The 26,110-nt window shown below is 36.4% G+C and overlaps 1 protein-coding gene across 5 annotated transcripts in view; it reads right to left on the bottom strand.

The window, feature by feature from the left end:
• Positions 1–3,739: 3,739 nt before the first annotated feature.
• The window catches only part of IGSF11 (immunoglobulin superfamily member 11), a 225,055-nt gene continuing 202,684 nt past the window's right edge, over positions 3,740–26,110 (bottom strand). For 2 of the 5 annotated variants that reach the window (XM_058437471.1, XM_032150111.2), the window contains 5 exons: positions 25,893–26,100; positions 23,479–23,634; positions 8,779–8,901; positions 7,832–7,982; positions 3,740–6,139 (listed from right to left, as the gene is read on the bottom strand). In XM_058437471.1, the coding sequence (XP_058293454.1) occupies positions 5,698–6,139; positions 7,832–7,982; positions 8,779–8,901; positions 23,479–23,634; positions 25,893–26,100 (1,080 nt within the window). In that variant the 3' untranslated portion in view covers positions 3,740–5,697. The remainder of the gene's footprint in view (positions 6,140–7,831; positions 7,983–8,778; positions 8,902–23,478; positions 23,635–25,892; positions 26,101–26,110) is intronic. The other 3 variants (XM_058437472.1, XM_058437473.1, XM_032150112.2) reach the window with 2 other exon arrangements.

Below are 26,110 nucleotides of genomic sequence, written 5' to 3'. Positions count from 1 at the left end.
TTCCATAAACACACACACAAAAATCCTCATCAAAATATTAACATATCAAATCCAGCAATGTTTAAAAAGAATTATACACCATGACCAAATGGGATTTATTCCAGGTATGCCAGGCTGCTTCAACATGCAAACATCAAACAATGTAACCCAGCACATCAACACACCAGAGACAAAAATAATAATTATGTAAATAAATGCAGAAAAAATATTTAACAAAATTCAACACCCATTCATGACTAAAACTCTCAGAAAACCAATAGAGGGAAACTTCCTCAGCTGATAAAAAGCATCTACCAAAACCAATACCTAACATCATATTTAATGGTAAAAGAATGAATGCTTTCCCCCTAAGATTGGAAAAAGGGAACACCACTTTTATCTAGCATAGTACTGTTAAGTTCTGGCCATTGCAAGATGGTAAGAAAAAGAAATAAAAGGCACACAGTTTGAAGAGGAAGAAATAAAACTACACCTATTTTCATATGACATGATATTGTATGCAGAAAATCCCAAGTAATCTGTAAAGAAGTTTAAAAAAAAACCTCAGAAGACACAAATCAGCAAGGTTGCAAAATACAAAGTCAACCACATAGAATCCAATCATTTAATCTAATCATTAAAACCAACATTTATAAAACAGAATCATTTACAATTGCTTCAAAAAATTAAATACTTATGTATAAGTCCAATAAAAACATGTATCATATCTGTATCGTAAAAGTTATAAAATGCTAATGAAATAAAATTAAAGAAGACTTAAATGAAGAGACATTGTGTTCATGGCTATGAAAACCCAACATAGTAAAGATGTCAATTCTTCCCAAAATGGATTCTATAGGCTTCAATGTAATTCATATATGAAAATGGCAAGGTGTTTTGTAGACACAGACCACCTTTATTTCTAAAATTTATAAAGGCACAGGACCTAGAATAGTTAATGTAACTTTGAAAAAAAAGGAACCAAGTGGGAGAAACCACTCTACCAGATGTTAAGGCTTACTAAATTGCTACAGTTATCACCATAGTATTGATGGAGGGGCTGACACACGCACACACACAAATCAGTGGAACAGCTAGAGGACTCTGAAAGACATTCACACAAATATGCCTAAGTGATTTTTTACAAAGGTGCAAAAACAATTCACTGAAGGAAGGATGGGCTTCAACAAATGTTACTGGAGCAACTAGACATCCGTAGACAAAAATATGAACCTCAACCTAAACCTTATTATTTTAGAAATTAACTAAAAATGAATCACAGAATTAAATGTAAAACTCTAAAATTTTTATGAAAAAAATAGAAGAAAATCTTCAGAACCCAGGCAGGTCTAGGCAAAAATTTAGACTTGACATCAGATGTACGATCCACAAAAGGAAAAATTAAATTGTACCTTACCAAAATTTAAAACTTTTGCTTTATGAAAGACTGAAGAGAATGAAAAGGCAGGCTATAAACTGGGAGAAAATACTTGCAAACAATATATTCAATAAAGGATCTGTATCTAGAATATGTAAAAACCTCTCAAAACTCAACAGTAAAAAAAAAAAGCATTCTAGAAAATGGGCAAAAGACACAAGCAGATATTTATTGAAGAGGACATAGAGATGACAAGCACATGAAAAGATGTGCTTAGCCATCAAAGAAGTATGAATTTAAACCATTATCACAAATTTCACATGTTCTCACTCATAGGAGTCAAAATGAGTTAAAAATTAACACAATTGTTCTCATAAAGATAGAAAGTAGAAATGATGATGATCAGATGATGATCAGAGGAGGGGTGGCAGGTAGTGGGGGAAAGTGGGAATGGTTTCCGTGCAAAAATATAGTTAGAATGAATAAGATCTAGTATTTGATAGCCTAACAGGTTGTCTATGGTCAACAAAAATTTACTGTTATCTTTTTAAATAACTAAAAGAGTAAAATTGGAATGTTCTTAACACAAAGAAATAATAAATGCTTGAGGTGATGGATACCCCAATTATCCCAATTTGATTATCATACATTGTGTGCTTGTATCAAAACATCACATGTACCCCATAAATATATATAACTATTATGTACCAATAATAATAAAAGTTTTTAAAACCACCAGAACATATGATATCACTACATACCTATGAAAATGGCTACATGTAAAATTTTGATAATATCAAATGCTGTCAAGGATTCAGGGAAACTGGGTCACTCAGACGGCTGAAAGAAATGTAAAATTATATGGCCACCCAAGAAAAGAGTAAGTCATTTTCTTTCAAAAATAAACATGTACTTCCCACATGCAACCCAGAAACTGCACTCCTGGACATTTATCCCAGAAAAATGAAACCTATCGTTTTTCTGATTTCAATTTCAATTCAGAAAACAGCATGATCACCACACAAACCTATCCACACGTTTATAGCAGATTTATTCCTAATAGCCAAAAACTAGAAACAATGCAAATATCCTTCATATCCTCCAATGGGTAAAATAAACTGTGCTACCTCTTCTGTACCATGGGAAACTACTCAGCAATAAAATGGAATGGATTATTGATACCTGCTACAACTTGAATGGATCTCAAAGAAATTATTCTGAGCAAAACAATTTTAAAAAGCAAAAGCCAATCCTCATACTGCATTCCACTTATATAGCATTCTCAAAATGACAAAATTACAGAAATGAAAAACAGACAGTGATTGGTTTGGAAGTGGGGACTTGGGAAGGAGGGTGGTGGCTATGACTATGAAAGGGTAGCATAAGGAATCTTGTATCCTGACTGTGGTGTTGGTCACATGAAATGTACATGACATTATTGAAAGCTGAAACCCTAGGAACAGAAATCAGGTCAGTGATTGCTAGAGAGCGGTTGGGGAGAGTGGTTTAATTACAAAGGTAAGGAGGGGATTTTTGAGGGTGATGGAAATATTCTGTATCTTGATTGTAGTGGCTGTTACATTCATCATACATCACACACACATCACCTTAAAATGGTGAATTTTACTGTATGCAAAATACGCCTCAATAAACAACAAAAAAATCTGTTTGTAAATAAATGAATGTAAATACTCCAAAATGTTAAGAGTGGCATTCTGTAGGTGGGAGCATTACTTGTTGATTTTTAAATCTTTTTTCAGTATTCTGTATTACTTTTTAAATAAATAAAAACTAACAAAAGTTTTAAAAAATCTACACGTGTGATAAACCTGTATATACCTAAATGTGCACATACACACGAGTGCATGTACAAGTGTTGAAATCTGAATATGGTTGATAAATTATATCCATGTGAACTTGTGATACTGTACAATAATTACGCAAAATGTTACCACTGGGAGAAATAGGTAAAAGGTATGTGACATCTCTATTATTTCTTACAGTTGCATGTAAAAGTATAATTATCTCAAAATAAAAAGTTAAAGGAATGATCCAGTACACATCAAGAGCTACAATCATGCCCATATCTCGACTTAGCAATTTCAATTCAGAAATCAGCATTTATCTACTCAACACCCACATGAGGCACTGCAGTAGGTGACGGAGATTCAGTGGTGAAAAAGGCAAGCATAGAGACTGTCTTCGTGAACTTTCATTCTAGGAAATGGGAAAATAGCTCAATGTATGAAGAAAGTCATTAATCTTCAGTCATATGGGTAAGAACTGGAATCAAACTAAATTTAAGAGAAAGACTAAGTCATTTTTGGAATACCATGTGCCTATTAAAATAATTATAAATATTATTTAACAGGATGGAGAAAATCTTGTAACATTACAGAGAATACTAAGTTTTAAAATGACATACTCATTAGTATTGATAATTAATGACAACTTATTTTATATGAATAAAATTTTATTGAATTTTAGATCATTAGAAAGAATAAAGAAATGTAAGATAAATGCTTTCTAAACAGCATCTGATAGCATCATCTTTTCAGTGTCATTGTATTTTCACTTTTCTTTATAAAAAGTATAGACATTCATTTATTTAAATTTTTACAAAGACCATCAAATGGAAAAAAATAAGTAATGCTAAAGTAAATTCAGCTTTTTATCAATACTGAAATGGTTGGCAATGGTTAGGTTCTGAGTGTAGTAGCCTTCTTGGAAAAACAGTGTTTGCAGCAGCTGTTGGTTTCCATTCATTCACATAACTGAAAAAAATGTCAGGAAGCCACTCCCTGTGAAGACTACGCTTGCAGGAGAAGAGGGCAAAAAGTATGGTGGTAAGAGGGAGTGAGAGAACACATCCAGAAAGAAAAGACACTCTTACTGAGACATGGGATGAGTATCATAAGTAATCTAGGAAACAAATCTGGGAAGAAATTTGTGGGTTGCTTAAAGTGTGGTTAAGGCAAGACAGTCACTAATACAAGTATGGCCAGATCTACATAGCACAAAATAAAGTGGGGGAGTTTGTAAATTAATCTGGTGAACCGCAAGGCCAGCCAAGCCAGGTAGTAACCACAAAAAGAATCTCTTTACAGTGGTGTAAAATGCATCTGGGCAACACTGCAACCCTGAGCTGACACAAATGTAGGGTAGACACTTCCAGGAGCACACCAGAAAGTAACACCTTTTGTCTCAGTCTTACCTCTTTTGCAAAAAGAATTATTTCGAAAAACAAAACAAAACAAAAAAAAATGTCTGCCCTCCCTGACAAGTAAGTTAACCTCTATTTGTCAAATAAGGAGAAAGTTACCTACCTCAGTACAAAAGGCATCAGGTGCTGCCCTCATTAATAGTAACCTACTGTAATAGCAAGGGAGATCTGAACAACCTTGCTCTGAGAGGCTGCCCAGCAAGGCTACAACCCCTTAGCCCTACCTTCCTGCCCACACAACCTAGCTCGGTCATGATATGATGGACCTCTATGAGCTCACTAAATACAACCATTGAAGAAGGTATTATACAACAGTCTTTTCTCTCTTAGCCCAATGCCTCTCATGTATTAAAAAAAAAAAATCTTTTATAAAAAAATATTTTTCCAGGAAAAAATAAACAGTAATTGCCATGGACCTGTAACAGATCCTAGAATAAACAGACAGGCAAGAATCTGTCAATACAGCAATATTCCAAATATGAAATTCATGGTTCAGGAAGAGATAAATAAATAAATATGAAGGGGCTTCTCAAAGACATTTCCTTTGTTTTCCCCCATTTCTTACTGAATTTTGCTCATGTAAAAAGTTTTGATTATATGATAGAAGAGTCAGCCCTGTTGGGACCAATATTAACCATTTATACCATTAAGCCCTCTACATAACGAGGGAATTGGGAGAGACGGAACATATCACAGGGTTGCTTGTTATTTTCTTAAAGACACCTACCTTTTAAAATAATTTCAATATTTAAACTCCATCTGGCACTTCAGTCTCTTAAAAATTATTAAGTTAGGCATGAAGAACAAGCCCATCTGGGCAGCAGTTTGGATTTTAAGTGCTATTCTGCTCTTATATCTTTTTCCTTGGCTTGGCACATCTTTGAGACCCAGCAGAATCCCAGGACATCTTTGGTGGGGAAGCAAGTCTTCATGACGGAGCATTCCAGTCCATTTTACACATCTTAGTGGCCAAGTAACAGCATTGCCTTCTTCTTTGTGCATTTTACTAATATAATTATAAGGAAGTGTTTCTTTCCCAGCACTCCCCCACCCCACCCTCCCCCTTGTATGAGGGCATTCCGTTTATTCATTTCTGAACACAACATTTCCTCATGTCCTATACCAAGGACCCAGCCCGACTCTGGGCTGGTACCATGACAGGTACTGCACCAATTCGTTCCAGTGTTGCGTGGCTGATGGTGTAGGAATGAGTGTGTGGAGGCCGAGGCTTCCTACTGACTGAGCCATTGCTCCTGGACATCACCTGTGGTGATGACCCTCTGTTGGCTGTCACTACCAGAGTCTTATGTTGACCCGGAATCAGATGGCTCCCATTAGCATAAATGGACGGTATGTTGGCATTGCCTGAGTGGAAGGAGAAAGACTGGCCCAAGTCACTGAAGTGGTTGACTGACTCTGTGTTTCTATGAACTTTTGGATTGTTGCTCCAGTATCGACTGTTGTAGGTATTGGAGGAGGTTAGTGTGTTGTTGTCCGAGGAGGAAATCTCAGTGTGAAATGCTTTGGCAGAAGAACACTTGGGTGGAAGATCATCCTCTCTGAAAGGAACAAAATAAAGTCGTCATTAGGATTTACTTCAAGTTAATCCTATCCTCCTACCTGGAATCTTTCTTTTCATGTTAAGGCTTATACATCCAAAAAACAAATCCAGGAGAGACTACTCTATCGTGAAAGCAGGCATGGCAACCCTGGATGGCCACAGCTTTGGTATCCATTCCCTTTGAGACAACAGTCAAGAAAATCTCTCCTCAGCTTCTCAGTCTCCAACAGTAGAAAAGGAAATCTCAGATCTCTCAGAGAATGTCTCTTCCAATACAACTTTTAAATATATATGTAAATAAAATTCACATAAATATATCATATAGTAAATACATAACAAATCTTGCTTTATATATATTTATAGTAAATAGTATCTTGCTTTATATATATTTATAGTAAATATTCATATATAGTAAATATTTATTCACACATAAATATTTACTGTAAGTAGGAAATTAGTCCATGAAGAAATCTACTAAACTGGATGCCATAAAATAGCTGGGAAATCAAACTATAGGTATGCAGAACTTAAAGAAATTGATTAATCAGAGTTGGCCTGATTGTATTACCCTTTGGAGTTTGAGAAATCACTGTAGGGTGCTGATGAGAGGTCCTCCTCAGTAATCTTATCCTAGGGTAGACTCTATCCCTGCATATGGCCCAAACACTTAAGAATTACAACAGCCTAAAATAAGTCATTTATTTAATTTAAGATGCTACCCAATTCATTTAACATTTATTGGGTACACTTTACAATATGTTTCATGTAAAAAAGACACAAATCCTACACCTAAGAAACCTATAGTCAATGAGGATAGTAATCAATGCAAGAATGTTCACAAGTCTGAAAGGCTGGGCAAGGGGCTAAAGACAACTTATGTGAGGAGGTGATGCCTGGTCTAATCTAGAATCAGATCAAGGAATTTAGTAAAGAGATGGATCAAATGTGAAGCATGGTCCAGGAAGAGAGCAGAGGCTTGAGCAAAAGCCCTGAGCAATGGGAAAATGCAGGACAGACTGCAAGGCAAAGTGAGCTGAGAGTGATGAGAGAGAAGATACGCAGGCAAGAATCAGATCCTGTAAGGCTGTGGTATGTCTCACTATGGAGACTGGAGTCATTAGAGCATTTTCAATAAGGATATGCCATGAGGAAATCTGAGACTGAGCCTGAACCCTCAAATCTCCCCAGTATGACTAGAGTCACTTTTCTTTAAAGATGATGTTGGCATTGTTTTCTTAAAATGTTCATATTCTTGTCTGAACTACCTTTCTGAGCCATAGCGCTGTGGCCTGACTGTGTACAGGCACTGCTATGCTCTTATGGAGCTCCTTCTTGCTTTATGTTCACATCTATTATCAATGTCAGTGGTAAACACATGTTTTAGACACTACCTTTCCCATTGTGGCAGCCACCTAACCCTGCCTACCCTGGAGATATGAAAGAGAAGGGGAACTCTTCATTTGTATCCTCCTAGTTGGGCACATGCTGGACCTTTCCCTCCTTCATGATCCAGTGAATAAAGCTGAGTAGTACCATGAAGAAAAGTGATATACAAGAAAATATCAATTAGCCACTTTAATAATCTTGGCCATCAGAGTTTTATTATTAGCAGATATATCTTAACTGCCAAAAATGAATAGAAGTACACAATGGCTACGCAGGACAAATTTTAAAAATCTGACAGACAAACCTTATTTCATTAGGAATTTCTTCTTCCTCCTCCTCTTTATTTTTGCTTCTCCAGTAAAAGAATGCCCCTAAAATTAGTGCAATGCAAAAAATGATAATAACTGCACCAGTGCCAATGGCTCCAGCTATTAGTCCAATGTTCCTGGGCTGGGCTGCAAAATATATTTAAGGTATATTTAAAGAAAAGAAAAAGAGAGAAATAGCACATACCCATGCAACTATAATAAGCACATAAGCTTACTAAATAATCTGCTTAAAACGTATAAAACTGTCTAAAATCTTTCGTCTATATAAAGTTAAATCTCAATTAACTTTCATATTGTCAGTGGCTAGGACTAACACATAGTAGGCTCTGAACATATTTTGAATGAATAAACAATTAAATGACGTGCACATTTTAGGAGAACAATACCTACATTAGGTAACAGACAGCACCAATCTAACTTGCCTGATCTACCCTACATGAATGCTGGAAACTAGGGGATATCCTTCTACCTCAGCCCAGCCAGATCACTCCCTTTTGCAACTGGAATTCAAATATCCCAGAATTCTCAACTAAAGAGAAGTTTTCTACACTGCCATTTATAACCTAGACACCTCAAAATTATGCAGATATAAGAAACAAGGAAAAAACACAAGAAGGTCTTGCTATACCCACAAGATTATTACCATTTTTATAATGTCTATAGCATTATACAATAAGAAATTGTTCAATTTTATTGATCCTGAGGAGAAAGATATTTTGTCATAAAGATTATCATATTGCTGAGGCTGGAAAGTATACTAAAACATTTATAAACTATTTTCAATAATAATTAAAACCAAAACAATTTCTATTTAATCTTCAGGTAACCTTAAGACAATTCAGCAGAACCCTTCATTTTCTGGTATAACAAAGATCTTAGAGTTTCAGACCCAGGGTTGACATCAGAATTTCCATATGCTTACGTGAAATAACCTGGAGATCCAGAAGACAGGTGCTGGTTCCAATAGCGTTAGAAGCGACACACTGGTACAAACCTGAAGACAGGGCACTGATATTCCGGATGGTGACTGTTCCCTGGACCTGGTCTGTCACAAAAATAATAATCGAGTGAGGATTTGGCCGGACTAATGGCAAAACCAAAGAAATCAGCAGAAGACTATAAAAACAGATAAACACTGGAGAGCTATCAATAAATTTCTTTTTTGGGGGGGTAGGGTCAGAAATTATTGGTTCATGAATGAATGTTAAAGACTAAAATTACCATATCACTTTAAAGACCTGGAACTTTGGAGGGCTGTCCTAAATAAGAACAATTTTAAAACTGAATCTGCAGGTTAGCATGTAAAGTCCTAAATTTTAGTAGACTTCCCTGAGGAAATAGTGGCTAATACTTATCCTAGGGAATTTAAGGTAACACCAAATTCTAGTTCTGAGGAACTGCAATAACATAAAGATCATGTTAAACTTATATTAACTTTAACTTCATACCTGATGAAGAAAATATCAAATCTGTGCTCTAAGGTATAGACTGTTACTCCCTAACAACAATTACAGTTGTTTGTGTTAGCTCAGATCCTCCAAGAAGTAGGCACCAAGACAAGCGTGAGGTTTCCTGGAGGAAATACCAGTAAAGGAAATGTGAGAGGAAGCTGCAGAAGGCAGAGAGAGCCTCAGACTGCGGTGTAGGTCTCACCACTCACTGTCAAGGGGAGAGGGAAGCAAGGAAGATTGGGTAGGAAGAGTCTCAGGCTGCAACACAGTTTAATGGAAGTGTCCACCAGGCAGATGGGGAGTCCTTGAGCCAAAGTCACCTGTTAAGGGAGTCCCATGCTTTGCAGAAATAGGCCTGCATTAGGCCCTAACCCTAACCCTAACTCCTCATCACTGGCTGGGAGCAGCCCAGGGGAAGCTTGGTCTTGGTGCAAAGCAGTGGTGGATCTACAAGGGAAGCAGCAGGGCTTTCAGTCAATTATGTTCCCCACATCAGGAGTTTGAACAATAAATTTTCAAGGCCACTGCACTGGTATTGCCCAGAAATGTTTCAATAGTTCACATTTTAGTAATTCATCAACATTAGCATGGTTTGATTATTTATTCCTATAAAACATAAATGACTTACAGGAATAACTTTAAAAAGTTAATAGTTATTAATATGTGCCAGGCATTGGGTAAGCTTTTATATGTATTATTTCAATCTTTACAATTACCCTGAGGTATTTTTATTATTAATCTCATTGAACAGTCAAGAAGACTGAAGCTTCAGATGTGTAATAAGATTACACAGCTGGTTGTTAGGAAATTCAGTTGGATGAAGGGGCTGTCTTACCTCTAAGCTCTAGGCTTCACTGCCTTCCTTATGCAGGAAAGAGAATACATCCTGTCATCTCAACCATTCAAAATAGCTGCAAATTTAGAAGTAAATGGAAAAGCCTCCTAATAGGACAAGTAAAAAAATATTCTGACACAAAGTCCAAGTATGCCTGGGGCAACACCTAGAGCTATCCCCACCCTGGGTTACTTATTTTTACATGGAACTAAGATTTAGTTAACTGGTTTCTGCTGGCAACCATCATCTCTAACCACATCAAAGGCAGAAGCAGACAGGAGGAGTCAGCAAAAGCAGACCTGAGTAAAGTGTGCATGCATTTATTAATTCATTCATTTAATAAATAAATATTTATTGAGCATCTTCCTCTGTGCTTGGTTTTCTGAGGATGGTGATAAAATAATGAACAAGACAGGCCCAGTCCCTTACCCTAATGAGACAAGTATGCACACAATTACAATATATGGGATAAGTGCCAGCCAGTGCTAGAGAACATAGGGTGATAGGGGAGCATACAGGAGGGACATCTAATGAGGGATTGAGAAATCAAATAGACTACAGCGGAGGAGAAAATAATTGCTGTCTCAGAAATTACCAGGCACACAGAAAGGTGCTAAATAAAGGTGATCAATAAATAAAAGTGCTGCCTACTCTTTAGTGTCTGTTGTATACCACATACACTGCACTAAGAGCATTAAATATGCCTCATCTAATGTTCGTAACAAGCTTATGTTCTATATTCCCTACTTTTCAAAGATAAGACAACTCAAAGAAGCTATGAAATTTGTCCAAGATCACAGACTACACAAGTACCAGCAATCTATAAAATGAGGTTTGTCCAAGTCCAAAGCTTATACTCACCATACATACACTTGGCATTCTAGTAAGGCATTTAAAACCACATTACTTTACAGGATGCATCTATACAATATTTCCTGACCCATCAATGTTCCAATGCTGTTAGTATTATAAACTAAGCGATGTGCCTATCTCTGTCTTCAACACATGTACTAATATCATCAACGCAAGAAAACCATAACCTCTGGGCAATCAACCACATAATGTGTGTTCCTGGGGTTTTTGTTGTTGTTGTTGTTGTTGTTGTTGTTGTTGGTAGTGGTGGTGGTGGGTTTTCCCCTAAGCTCTGGAATTCTAAAAATTTGATGAGCTCACACCAAACTGGTAATTTTGTTGACATTTCCAGAGACAATTTGGGAAATTTTAAACAGCTCCTCTACGCAGCATTCTGGCATGTAGAAAGAGGTAAACTCTAAAGATTCTTGCTTTAAAAATTTATTTTTAAAAGCTGAAGTCATTGTCTTCCTTTTGTCTCTATAGATGCCAACACCATGAGCATGTTTCTGTAAGATAATATTATTAAATGAAGTTGATATACCATGGTAGATTTAACTTGGAATATAAACAGGGAAGAAGACAGGTGCATTTATAGCAGAAGATTAACCAGAACAAAACAGCCCTGTTTATGTAGACAAGGCAAAATAGAGAAGGGAGCAACTCCAGCAAACAGCAGACTGTTTGCAGCCACAAAGCACACAGCCCTTCCCGAAACTAGCAGGCTAATTCCTCCATCTGTCATTTCACTTGGTCTGCTCAGGCAGGGAAGTAGTTTTCTAAAATAAAGTTAGAGAATAAATATTTTTTTGAGCTTCTTTTAAAGAACAGGGAAAGTTCAATAGCATGAAACTACATAGTTTGGGGAACTCAAAGGACATCACACTCCACTGTTTTAGTTCACAGCAACTATGCACCTGGTTCACCAGCAACATATCTGGCATAGAAGGCCCTTCTGAATTAGAAAAAAACAAATGTTAGTGTACATTTCCAGTTCCATCCTTTCTCCTTAGTTCCAGAATGCTGCCTCTGGCTGCCTAGTAGCTGATGTATCTGCTAAGAGCATGTTCCAGTTAGACAGCCTAAGTTTGAATCTATTCTACCTACTACTAGTCATATGGTCTTGAGTGTGTTCCCTGTTCTTCATCTATATTTTAGTTTCCTCATCTATAATATGGAGCTACCCAAGTGCCTACAAATCATAGATTACTGTGAGGACTAAATGAAAGGTTAGTATAGTATATGGTAATGTTTCCATGTGGGAATTCCTTCCTGGTACTTCTAGGGGAACCGATATATTTTTCTGAATCATAAAAAAATTCAGTCAAGAAATATGAAAAATGTCTAGTGTCTCCCAATGGATATTAATTCCCAATAGGTATTGATCTTCAGGATTTGAAGAGTTAGATAAGAATTCTTAAATCATAATTATATATTTTTCATATGATTTATATATTTTAAATAATGACTATAATAAACCAAACATCTTATATAAAAGTTTCAGAAGTATTCTGTAGGCTATATAATAATGGATGTATACTTTATTGTTATTTGAATGAATACGTTACATCAAAATTATATATTTCAATGATATGTAAAAATGATCCTAACCTGAAAAAGATATTTAATTTTTTAAAAATTGTAAATAAAGGGAAAATTAACACAAAATAAATGTCAAAAATCTCTGGAAAAACTTAAAGATAACATCACAAATACTTAATATGAAACTCTATTACTCTTAAATATAAATTTAAGATATAACATTGGACACAGAAAATTTTATTTCATTTTGTGTTGATGCTGGCTGAATTAAGGCAGAGATGGAGAAGGGACAGGGAAAGAACCTGTTCCCATTAATAGAATTTCCAAGTGCACCGTCCAAATGGATGCTAGGATACATCCTGCTTCACAGTAGCTCAGTGCCTTTAGACAATGATAAAAATATTTTGTCTGTTTGCTCTGATTTTGGTTTGGCATTGAAACAGATATTGCTTTTGCCAAATCAGATTTTAAATTCATTTCTGATCTCATGTTAGTATACTGCAGAGCAACATTCTCATCCTCTTCTATTTGTGTTTGTGCCATTCAAGCATTCACAAAGAGCTGAAGCTTATAGCAAATATTCAAACTTGTGAAAATACCAATAAACATTACTCAGCATTATTTGAATAATGTAGTGTGTATAAATACATTAGTATTTCTTTGCAAGAATGATTCACCACTAGCAACATACAAGAAGGCCATGACCACACACTTATCACATGGCAAAAGCTACAAACAAAACCAACTAATCAGATTTTGACTGCTTCTCTCCTACCCACTTCTGTTGACTCTGCTTTTACTTTTAACTGGACATCAACAGATTCTTCTGAATCAGTATATCTCCATGTTGACTGTTGCTCTTTAATTCTCAAAGAATGGCACATGGTGCTCAAGAAATGTTACCATTATCATTATTTCAATCCCCATATAGAGGTCTCAGGAGACCACTAACTCACTGCTTTCCTCAAGCAAACTTCTACAAATTTCTCTCCTGAGTTAAGATGGTTACTGTTGATTCAGTGCCCCACAACAGGAATCTGAAGTAACTCTGACTCTTCCGAGTTTAAACATCTAATCAAGCTCCATATATTGTATTTTTTTCCTCAATCTCTCTTGAATCTTACCCTCCCCCACTGTGCCTTCTCCATCCCTGTCACTAGGGACTTGGTTCAGCTCCTTTTCATTTCTTGATGGGGCTATTAACAAAGCCTTCCATTTATGACTGGCTGCCAATCTTTCAGCCTGATTACTGACACAGTTTCTAAAATGCGTATCTGGTGATCTTCTCTTGTTTATAAATGTCAGTGCATCTCTACAGTTAAAGATAACATCCAAACTCCTTGCATATTATATGAAGACTTTCACAATCTGGACTTCACCTTTTCAAGCTCCTCTCTGGTCAAATCCCCACGAACCTTTATGTCAGCTTCACAGATCTTCTCACTAAAAATGTCAAATTTTTACACTTGGAAGATTTTGCAAGTATGGTTCCCTGTATTTATAATACCCACTTTTAACCAGTAAAACTTCTATCCACCATTTAAGACCCTTTTCCTGCTTGGGAATCCTTTTCCCTATAAAGCTCTTCCTGAACTCCTCAGGGACAAGTAATATTTCTATCATTTAAATTTTATAGCACTGCATACATTTTTATAGCATTAACATGTAGTGCTATGATTTTCTCTTTACATCTGTCTCCTCCATTAGGCAGTGAGCTCTAGGATGGAGATATGTTTCCTTGTATTGCTCCACCTGCCCCAACACTCAACTCTGAAGCAGTTGCAACGAGTAAGGTGTATGTTTATGTGTGTGCGCACACACATATATTTAAAAATGAATGAATATATACACAAATTAATATAGTTATAATTGTTGGCATTTAATCTTTTAAAAAAGAGGAAGTACTGAACATTATATGGGATTTTCTTCTTTACGTCAGAGGGCAAAAAAAGGGAGAAAATACTCAACTTTAGTTAGAATAACATTTTGATGAAGCAGAAATAAGCACTCATTTATTCAGCACTTTTAGTGGATGAAAATTTTTCTGCTCTCCATGAAAAAAATTATGGAACCACTCTTACTGGGAAGGGAAACAGCAGTATCAGTTCAAGAAACAGAATCAGGCTGTGTGTGGTGGCTCACACCTACAGTCCCAGCACTTTGGGAGGCCGAGGCATTTGAGACCAGCTTGGTCAACATAGCAAGGCCCCATCAGGACACTAAGGCAGGAAGATAACTTGAGGCCAGCAGTGTGAGGTTACAGTAAGCTGTCATCATGCCACTGCACTCCAGCCTGGGTGGGTAACAGAGAAGTCTTTGTCTCTAAAAAATGAGAGAAGAGAAAGAGAGAGAACAAAGAGGAAAGAGGAGAGAGAAGAGATAGAAAGTGAGAGAGAGGAGAGGAGACAGAGAGAGAGAGAGAAAGAGAGAGAGAGAGAATATCAAGATTCCTGAGTGTTACAACCACGTCAAAAGAAATTTTAGTCCTTCCTATCAGTTCTGGACAAACCTGGTCTCTTCTAGGAGCCTCAGTCTTCTCCCTTGTAACGTGACAGTGGGACCATGATGATATTTAAGATACTCTCCTGCTACAGCTATGATCTCTAAAGATCTACACAGAGTTCTCAGGCAAGCAGGAGAGTTAATCATCTCTCTTCACTGTATTAAATTATGAAAGGATGAGGAAAACAGAGGATGAAAGAAAAATGTATAATCTAGTTTCAGAAAATGTTAACCATTAATAATGAAAATAAATACACTATACTTTGTATTTACCAAGATAAAAGAATGGATAGAAAATGAATTGCCATTATTTACATATAATTTTTAAAAACACATTTTAAAGTTCTCTGTGCATCTTTAAAGTGTGAAGGTTATTCTCCCCTTTAAGTCAGAAGGGAGGTGCTTTTTTTCTAATTATCCCTCAGCTTTCCTTTCTGAGTTCAAGTTTTACTGACCATTGTGCGAAACAACTGTGCTTATCTCCATCCCTGGTTGCCAAGAAGCTGCAGGACTTGGAGAGTGGGTGTCATTCCAGGAAGGAATTCCACTCCATGGCTTGATATGCAGCTCCTGTGAGCTAGCTCCAGCCCTGGATTTTCAATTGCTGCAGGACAAATTCCGTGTTGCCTCACATCTCCAATCATGTCAATCACCAGCACAGGGCCCAGCTGCCCGACCACACTCACTGTATGGACAATCATCCCTTTCCTGTTTTGCTCATCCCTTCATCTTCCCGAAACCTCTAGAGCTGTTGGCAGAAACAAATAGAAAACGTAACCTACAGCTTTAGAGAAACTACAGAACAATCCAGGTGAAAAGTTTACATGAGGAAAACAGGAAAGGAATGTCACCATGAAGAAAAGTTAACTACACAACAAACAGGAGGATTAGCATACAAAGAGCATAAAGTTATGTGAAGGTCACTATAAAATTAGTATGCTTAAAATTATTAAACATATACAGAGTAGTCACCATAATAAAAGAGGATGATGCCATGAAGAGACAAAAGCAACATAGAAATAGCCAGGTGCTGTGGCTCACATCCGTAATCCCAGCTACTCAGGAGGCTGAGGTAGGAGGATTGCTTAAGGGCCAGGAGTTTGAAGTTGCAGTGAGCAGTGATTGTGCCACTGTACTGCAGCCTGGATGACAGAACGAGACTCCATCTCTTACAAAAAGGAAAGAAAAGAAGAAAATAAATTCCAAAACTCAAGTGGATAGGCTGAACAGCCATCAGAGTAGAAGAGAGAACTGGTGATCTGGAAAAATAAAAAACAAAAACAAAAACAAAAAACCAGAACGCCACACAGAAAGGTAAAGAAGGCAAAGACATTTACAGATAAGAAAAGGATTAAAAAAACATGGTTTACAGAATTAAAAGACTAAACCAAGAGCTAACAGGAAACAATAAAGAAGAGAAAAGGCTATATTCAAAAATATAAGGACAGATTTTTCCAGAAGTGACAAAAAACACAATCTCTCAATTTAAGAAGCACCACAAGCTCATAGCAGGATTAATAAAAATTTAACACATACCTAAAATATATTCTAGGATCTACAGAACACCAAGTACAAAACAACTGCAAAAAGCAAAGGAAGGAAAATGCAAATGCCTACAGACTACCAGCAGATTTCTCAACAGAAACAAGAAAGGTGGGAAGAAAATGAAACATTTTCAAATTCTTGAGAAACAATAACTGATAATCTAGCATTTATACTCACTAAACTGCATTAAAGAATGTAGGGAAAAAAGATATTTTCAGAAAAACAAACATGAGAACAACTTAACACTCATAGATCATCAATGTAATATCTACTGAAGGGTGTGTGTATTTCAGTATAAGAAAATGGAGGCCGGGAGCGGTGGCTCACGCCTGTAATCCCAGCACTTTGGGAGGCCGAGGCGGGTGGATCACGAGGTCAGGAGATTGAGACCATCCTGGCTAACACGGTGAAACCCTATCTCTACTAAAAAAAAAAATACAAAAAATTAGCCAGGCGAGGTGGCAGGTGCCTGTGGTCCCAGCTACTCGGGAGGCTGAGGGAGGAGAATGTTATGAACCCGGGAGGCGGAGCTTGCAGTGAGCCAAAGATTGCGCCACTGCACTCCAGCCTGGGTGACAGAGCGAGACTCCATCTCAAAAAAAAAAAAAGAAAAGAAAAGAAAAAGAAAAAGAAAATGGAACACAGAAAAAATGACTGTGATGAAAGAAGCAATGGAGCCAAAAAACTGGCAAACTTTTGGGTAAATCTAAATAAACCGAAATGTATGTAAACGATGATGAAAATGGGGATGATTAATAAGGAGAAAAGTTAAAAATAAGGTGGAACAAATATACTAAAGCCAAGAAAATAACTAAAATGCAGACAATAAAAACACAGAAATTAAACATATGAGAGAGAAGCTGAGAGTTATGGTGGACAGAATGAAAAGTTCCAAAAAATGGCTAATAGGAGAGAAGAGAAAGAACTGATGAGATGAAATAGTCACAAAGATTAGGGAAAATGGAAGAAAGACAGCTTTCTATGGTCTTATTATTTGGATAGAGAGTAGAGATATTTTTTTACTTCTAGACTACATTAAATCAAGTATGCATTTAATAACTTTAAGCACTAAGAGAAATACACTTATAACTTCAAAAGTAGAGGAGAAAAAATATTATAAAGAATATTCAAATAATCAGCAGAAGGTATGGGAAGAGGGGTCATAAAGAAAAAAGCTTAATAAATAGAAAACCTCAAAAAAAATATTAGACATTGAACCATACCCATAATCAATGAATTCAGAGGACAGAAGCTCTCAGATTACAGATTGAAAACCCAACTAAATCCAGATATATGTTGTTTATAAGCAATACACCTAAAACATAAAGCATGGAAAACTGAACGTCAATGAACCATATAATAGAAATGTACCAAGAGTTGACCAAAGAAAGCCACTGCATCTTTTAATTTTAATAATTAAAAGTAACACAAAAAGCTTATTAAACATACAGAAACAATGAAATATAACAAGTTTGTAAGCATCTAATGACACAGGCTGAAGATAGGTAAAGAAAACTGGCATAATTGTAAGAACAAATTGACAAATCCACAATCTTACAGTGTGATTTTTAAACACATATTTCTCATAATAACATAGCTGAAGCATGTAAAATACTGCTAAAGATATAGAATATTGAATAATACAATTATAATGCTTCCTATGCAATGCATGTACAAATATTCTAACACCTGCAATATAATGGCTCTTAAATTCTCCACCTTGCTGGCTGCACTCCAAACACACTGGCCTCTTTGATATTCATCAAGTACATGGGCACATGCCTGCCTCAAAGCCTTCATATGTCAATTCCCTCTGCCTGGAATGCTCTCCAGTCCCCATATTCACATGGCTCATTCCTTCATTATCTTTAAATATTTGCTAGAATATAATGAGGCTTACCCTAAGCACCTTACTCAAAATTGCTGCTCCTCATCCTCTAACTAATCTATTTTACCCTGATCTAATTTTTCCCCACAGAACTTTTCACCTTGTAACAAATTCTGCAATTTACTGATTATATTCCATCTCCACCCATTAGAATGTAAGCTCTACAAAGGGAAGAATATCTACCCTGTTCAGGAATGTATCTTCAGCACCTAGAACAGTTTCTGTTCAGCACCTAAAACAAACATCGGCGGGAGGGAGGGAGGGAGGAAGGAAGGAAATTTATGCAAGTTACAAAAGGTTAGATAAAATCAAAATCTGAGTTTAGCAAGATAGATTTTAAAAATAGAGGATAGGCATATATAAACAGTATTAGGAATCAAAAGGAGACTAAATACAGAGTTTAAAACTTTGTAAGAGAATGATGGTAATTTAAATATTAATATTTAGTAGGGACTTACACATGCCAGCTGCTGTTCTGCACATCTTACATGCTTATTCATTCAATCTTTATCCAACCATAAGTTAGTCACGATGATTGTATTTTACATATAAGAAAACTAAGACACAAGGTCACATACCCAGTGATTCCTGGATTCAGGGTTCAAAACTATGTCCACTGTCTCCAGAACTTACACTCTTAAATACATTATTCTGTTTTTGTATAGAGAATTCTATGAACATCTTGATGGTGATACGTATAACTTGAACAAAAAAGACATTTTCCAGAAAAATAGGGTAGAGAAAACCTGTACCATTAGAGAAATTAAATCAGTAGTCAAAAATCTACCAAAAGACATAATAGCAAGGCAAACTTTCATAGGCAAATTCTATAGAATCATCATGATGCCCAACTTATTCATACTATTTCAAAGAACAGAAAAAAGGAAAAGCTGCCAAACTCATAAAATTATTTGGTATGATACGATACTAAAATTGAACCAGGACAACAGAAGACAAAAAAAAAACCCATAGGCCATTCTCACTGGTGATCACTGAAGCAAATATTTTATTAAAATATTAGCAAACCCAATGGAACAGTTTATTTTTAAAAATCACAATCAAAGAGACTTTATTCCATAAATGCAGGGATGTTTCAGCAATAGAAAACGTTAAATGTAACTTATTTGTTGAAATTTGGTGCCAGGTAATTCTTTGTTGCGAGGGCTTTCCTTGTGCATTACACGATTGTTTTTCTTTCTTCCCCAGCTTTATTGAAGCACAATTGACTAACAAAAATTGTATATATTTATGGTATATTATTTTGATATAAATATATACTGTGAAAAGATTACCACAACCAATCTAATTAATATGTCAATCACATCACATAACTACCTTTGTGTGTGTGTGTGTGGTTGAGAACAGTTAAGATCTCCTCTCAGCAAATTTCTAGCATACAATACAGTAATGCTAAATATAGTCACCATACTGTACACTAGATCTCCAGGATTTATTCATCCTGAATAACTGTAACTTTGTACCCTTTAACCCACATCTCCCCATTCCCCCCACTCCCCAGCCCATGGAAACCACCATCTTATTCTGTTTCTACCAGTTCAACTATTTTAGACTCCTCATTGTCTTATCTGTTTAGGCTGCTATAACAAAACACCATAAACTGGTTATTTTATAAGCAACAGAAATTTATTTCTCATAGTTCTGGAAGGCTGGGAGCTCCGAGATTAAGACCCCAGCAGATTCAGTGTCTGGTAAGAGCCCATTTCCTGGCTTCTAGATGATGATGTCTTCTTGCTATGCCCTTTCAGGACAGTTCTTGGCGTGGTCTGGGACCAACTCAGTTCTTCCCACTTTCTTGCTTGCTGTTCTCAAGAATAACTATAGAACATGCTGGGAATGCAACATCCTGAGTTAAGAAGGAACTGACTGGAACACCTCAGGCTCTGTTCCAGACCCTCCTAGAAACAGGATGTCCTTCAACACTTTAGTGCAGTGACACTCGGGTATAAAACTCAGAGTGAGCTGCTTTCCGGGTTCTCCCAGCTGATGTGCAAGTGGACGTGTGCAGACGAGACTCTATCTGTTCCAGGAAGCTTTTCTGAGCCTTGGGGAACTGGCTTTCAATGAATGCTAGGCTTCTGTTGTCCTTTGCTGCCTATTAAATAATAAATCCACTTCATGAAACTTGTTTTGTGTATGAATGCTCTGTCTCACCAGACTCGGGCAAGTAACCAGTGCACAGTAAATTTGCTTCACAGTCCTTACTTGGTGAAAGGAACTAGTTAGTGCGCTGAGTCTCTTTTATAAGGTTGAAGACATCATGCCTTTTTACCACTACATACTTCCTAAGAACAAAGACACATTTTATGTAATCACAGTACACGTATCAAAGTCGAGAAGTTTAACTCTGATCTAACGTATTAGCTGATCTACAGTTTATATTCAGTTTCATCAATTATCTCAACCATGTCCTTTATAGCTATTTCTTTTCCTGTTCAGATTCTAAGCCAAGATTCTTTATTACATCTAGTCATCCTAACCCATTTATGCCCAGTGTTCCATTATTGGAACGCTAAGCATGTGGGAGTTATTTACATCCTACTGCTCAAGGTCATCGCCAAGGTCTGATTGCAAAAAATCAAAAAATTGCAACCTCAGGGTTAACTCTCTAGTCTTTTTCAATCTGAACAGTTTTGCCTTCACATTTGTTTGTTTGAGGTTTCCTCATAATGAGATTTAGGTTATGTGTGTTTGACAGTAATATCACAGAAATGATGTGCCCTTCTCCGTACATATATTAGGAGGTACGTGATAGCAGTTTGTCACAATATTGGTGAAGTTTACTTTGATCACTTGGTTAAAGTGGTATCCAACAGGTCTCTCCCTTACAAAGTTACTTTTTTATCATTAATAAGCAATTTGTGGGGACATACTTTGTAACTAAATAGCCTGCTTCCCATCAAACTTTTGCTGTTTTCACCTCAATGATGATTTTCTAACTCCATGATTCCTTGTATACACATTAGTTGGCATCATACTGTGAAAAAAAAAAAGCTTGCCCTTTGACCCTATTTATTTATCAGTAGGGATTTGGTGATTCTTATTTTATTCTATGGACTATATATTTATTTTAATGTTTGAATTGTCCCAGATTTGGCCACAGCGAGTTCCCTCAAGCTAATCTCTACATATAAGAGAAATTCTAATCTCAAAATATTATTCCCCTGTCACCAATCAGACTTCCGGGATTCATTTTCCTGGTGTCAAATATTCTTTTTTCAGAGAATGCATCATGAGTTTATATTAATAATTGTAAACATAATTAGTAAAGTAAATCTTCTGAAAAAATCTAAATTATTTTCAGGCAATATTCTATTTTGAGATCAACTTTATTAATATGGATATCAAGAGATAAATTTAGATTAAAAATACTACCATTTAATATACACGATTATGATAGATATGGTTATCAAAAGTAAGTTTGATAATCAATCCAGAGTTTATAAAAGACAAAGTTTTCATCCTTGTCATTCAAGTTCATTTTTATACCTAAAGTTGTAAAGAGTATTCAAGTTGAAAAAAGGATATGATATCAAGAAATCTGACTGATATACACTTATCCAGAAATAAAGAGGTTATGGAAGGCTTTCTACAACTATTTCTCAACTTACATACAAATAACCACTGTCAATTGTTCATTTAAAATTCCAAACTCCAACCAATATTTCGCAGAGATATAAATAAAAAAAGAAAATGTTGCCACAGAGGACCTTGAGGAGATACCCCTTTATTTTTGTTTAAGAAAAGCAACATGGGCCCAGAGAGGTGAACTGTTACAAAAACAGTGGAAAATCTAAAATTTGAATATAGTTTTCAGTATGTCAAGACAAGGGCTATTTTAATCATGTCACTTACAATGGTGAGATTGACAAATCATTCCACAAAAGCAGCTATTTAGCCAACAGTGTGGCTGAAACATTTAGCAATGAACAACAGTATTGCAGCAATCACTCTTAAAGTAATAAAAGTTATTAGGTTGAAAAGAAGTTTGTTTTTAATGATGAATTTGAGGCTAGGTTAATTAAGACTACTGTAAGGTCCATCAATATTTGTTGGGATTACTAGCAGAAATTTATAGGCTCTTAAGAGGCTTGTGGTGCTGGCTCTTTAACGCGAATAATTTTACTACAACTTACGACTTTCCTTTTCCATGACAGGCGTGGACTATCAATATGATTCAGACTTACAAGGCACAATTAAGGTTGTTTGTGGCCTCTCCGTTAACTGCCAACACTTTATGTTTAAATTTCAGATTTGTAAATCTACCCTGAGAATACTACAAGAAACATTTTCTGTATTAGAGATGATGTAATACTCGAAGCTGCTAAATTTTATTTTCTTGAACTAGAGTATTTTATAATAAAATTCTATATCTTCCCCTCATTTTATTTGACAAAATCTCTTCAATTTTTTAAGGATGTCCTCTTTAAAACTAAATTTAAGTAGCTGGGTTTACATGTAGAAATCATCCATGACACTCAGGCTTCCTCCATTATTACCTGTTTGGTGTGACCAATTCCTGGATCTCCTGTGACCTGAGGCCTTTTCCTTTACTCTTTCCTATCTTCCTCCTCTAACCAGATTTCAGGCTGAAAACAGGAGGATCAACCCTCCTGACACTATGCTCACCTTTCTCCTGTAAAATAGGCAGCTCTACCTCAAGCAGGAAGTGTATTCTTACATACAAATGTCAAGGATTGTCACAGTTAACACAAAGAAGCTATCATTTAGGTGCTTTAAATCTTGACGTGAATGGGAACAGTTTCCATATGTAGTTACCACTGGATGAAATACATTTCATAAAGGCAATACAGAGAAGAGAGAGAAAATGTTTTATTCACCTTAAATTTGAAAACACAAAATGATCCAGAAAGCTTTTTCAGCAGTTATAGGGTGCTATTTTTCAAAACCTATTAAAGTTAATTACTTTTTGAATATTAGAATTGTCCATGATAACTGATAAAATGGGTAAAGCAGCACCGTACATACCCTGAGTAGCTGTTGGAGGTAGTTTGAGGGTATTGTCTAACTTCTCCCAAAGGTAAGTTGGTCGAGGAATGCCTTCCTCTGAGCTACAGAGCAGGATGACATCGCTGCCAATATCCTGGGATCCTTGGATTTGGCAGTGTGGGGCAGAAGGGGGAACTATAACAGGAAGAGTAAGCAATAAAGTACACATTTTACTGTGAGCCAAGTGATGACGGAGGAGACATCAACATTCAGTACACTGGACCCTTAGATTACACTGTTTTGGGAACATATACCAGGAGACAGACTCACCGCCTGAACCCAGAGGAGGCATGTACCAATTCACGAGGCTTAGGCACAGGAGCAGGCCTGCAGCTTTGGTAAGCAGGGGGCAAATATGTACAAGGGGGCTTCATTCTTTGATTATATTTCCAAGGTATCTTAAGATCTTCCTTTCACTCTGCTTCCTCTAAAGAAGAATTCTTAAGATCCATTGTATCAACATGTTGCTTTTAAAAACATTGCTGAAAGAGGCCACTTTTCAAGATTTCAGGGAAAAGCATCCATTATCCTGCCCTGGCAAAAACCACTTTAACAAGGCCCTTCGTTACTTTACAAACAAAAACCGGACAGATCCACTTTCTAACAAATTCTGCTTTATGGTAGGGCAAGTTAAACTAAGGTTCAGGTAAAAGCAGAGTGGATAATAATGTAGTGGACATTTCACAATCATTAGGACAGGACACAAAAAACATGGAACAAAAATTACCAAAAAGAACACTAAAGGAAGAAGGTGGTGATATATAGTAACAAGGAAAACAAAACAAAACAAAACCATAAACTAAGCCCATGGCTTGAAGTTTCATGCTGGGGAATACAGACGGTAGAGTTTAAATCCAATTTATGATTTATTTGTAATGCTAATGCTTTTCAGTAAATATGTTCACCCTTTCCAAAATGAATAAATGAATGAATGAAAAAATGAATGCAGAGTATACACAGGAATCAGAAAAAAAAAAGAGTGTGTAGGGGAGGAGAGAACAATAAAAGGGTATAGGTAGGAAGAGTAAAAATCTTAGAGAATCCTAACTACTGCGGTGGGGCAAACTGATCTTTGGTTGCCTTTGTCATTGCCGCTGTGATGTCAGGAAGAGAAACCCAAAATAATTCTTTGGAGGTAGAATTAATTATAAAATAAATTAAGGGCTTTTTATCTTCTTTTTAAAAATGATGCTGAGAAGTTAAGTCAGGACAAACAAAAAAGAAATAAGGTTGGATAATATGGGAAGCCAGTCACCTAACTTACAGGTCTAAGTATCAAAATATTTAATTCCATTAGTACACTATACTTGGTACTCAGAGTATTTTATAATCTATACAATTTTTAATATAATACAATGAATATGATTTTGAGAATAGAAATCCCGGACTTGGTCATTAGTTTTTTTTATTCTGTTTGAAAGCTGGGAGAAAAGGCACCAAAGGCCGAGGGAAAATGACAAGAATTCCCAACACCTGTATTCTTAAGTGACTCAACAACAAGGAAGGAAAAAGAAAGGGGGGGGTGGAGTTTGACAAGGGCTATGAGAGTAGATTCTGAGACGTGAATACGATGGAGGAGAATCAAGAACGTCAACCTTCTCTAAACGTCTTCCATCTCCCCAGATGAACTGAGTTTAGCCACCTCTACCACAAGTATTCATTTAGAAAGCAGTATTTCGTATTAGAGACAGAAGAATTGAAAAATAAAACATGCTTATAATGGATATAATTTAGTATGAGATAGTCTAACAACATGGTGTAACGGAAAGAGTGCTGGTTTGAGTAAGGAGATCTAAATTTTAATCTAAACGTTGTTGTTTATTTTCTATGCAATCTGGGGAAAAAAACCTAAATCTATTTGGTCTCAGTATTAAGGTAATAATATGATTTATTCTTCAAACAAGGATACTTGTGGGAGTAAAAGGAGGTATTATTACAATTATGCCAGGACAACACGTGCAAGCCAAGAACTGTGCTGATCCTACTTGGTGTTACACAGATATGAAGTAATAGTATTATTCTCACACATGCTAAAACTTCTGCTCTGTACTAAAATAAGTCATTCTTGATTTAATTTGCTCTCAACAATAAGTTCTGTCCTGTAGAAGCTTAAGAAAAGTGAGAGACCACTGCTGATGGTATTTGATACCATCTTTCTTCACCTTCAGAAGAAAGTCATTAAAGAAGTAAGTTTTAGAGACCACCGGAAATGAAGAAAGGAGGGGGAGACTATCTGTAAGAAGCATGGAGAAGCAGAGAAGAGACGGAACTGAGAGAAGACAGAAAAAGAACATAAGCAGACTGAAGGTGTAGAAACAAGGGCAGAAGCAAGTATGCTTGAGAGTAGATTCATAAGTAAAGCCCAAACAGCCAAGGACTCCTGTGTCACTCACCTAACACTGTGAGACCGGTGACCCCAATGTTCCTGCCCCCTATGTCTGGAAGGTTGTTGACCAGGCACTGGTAGGTGCCAGTATCTAATAACTGGGTGTTATTAATGAAGATAGAAACATTGGTAGCTGGCATGGTGCCTGTAAATCCTACCCTACCATGGAACCGGGGGGCACCGTCAAACATCTGTCCACCCTGATACAGGATGACCTGGAAAAGA

This window comes from Hylobates moloch, unplaced genomic scaffold, assembly GCF_009828535.3.
Source record: "Hylobates moloch isolate HMO894 unplaced genomic scaffold, HMol_V3 SCAFFOLD_4, whole genome shotgun sequence".
Taxonomy (NCBI): Eukaryota; Metazoa; Chordata; class Mammalia; order Primates; family Hylobatidae; genus Hylobates; species Hylobates moloch.
The sequence above is the reverse complement of the archived record's forward strand: the minus strand, read 5'-3'. Positions and strand labels throughout refer to the sequence as shown.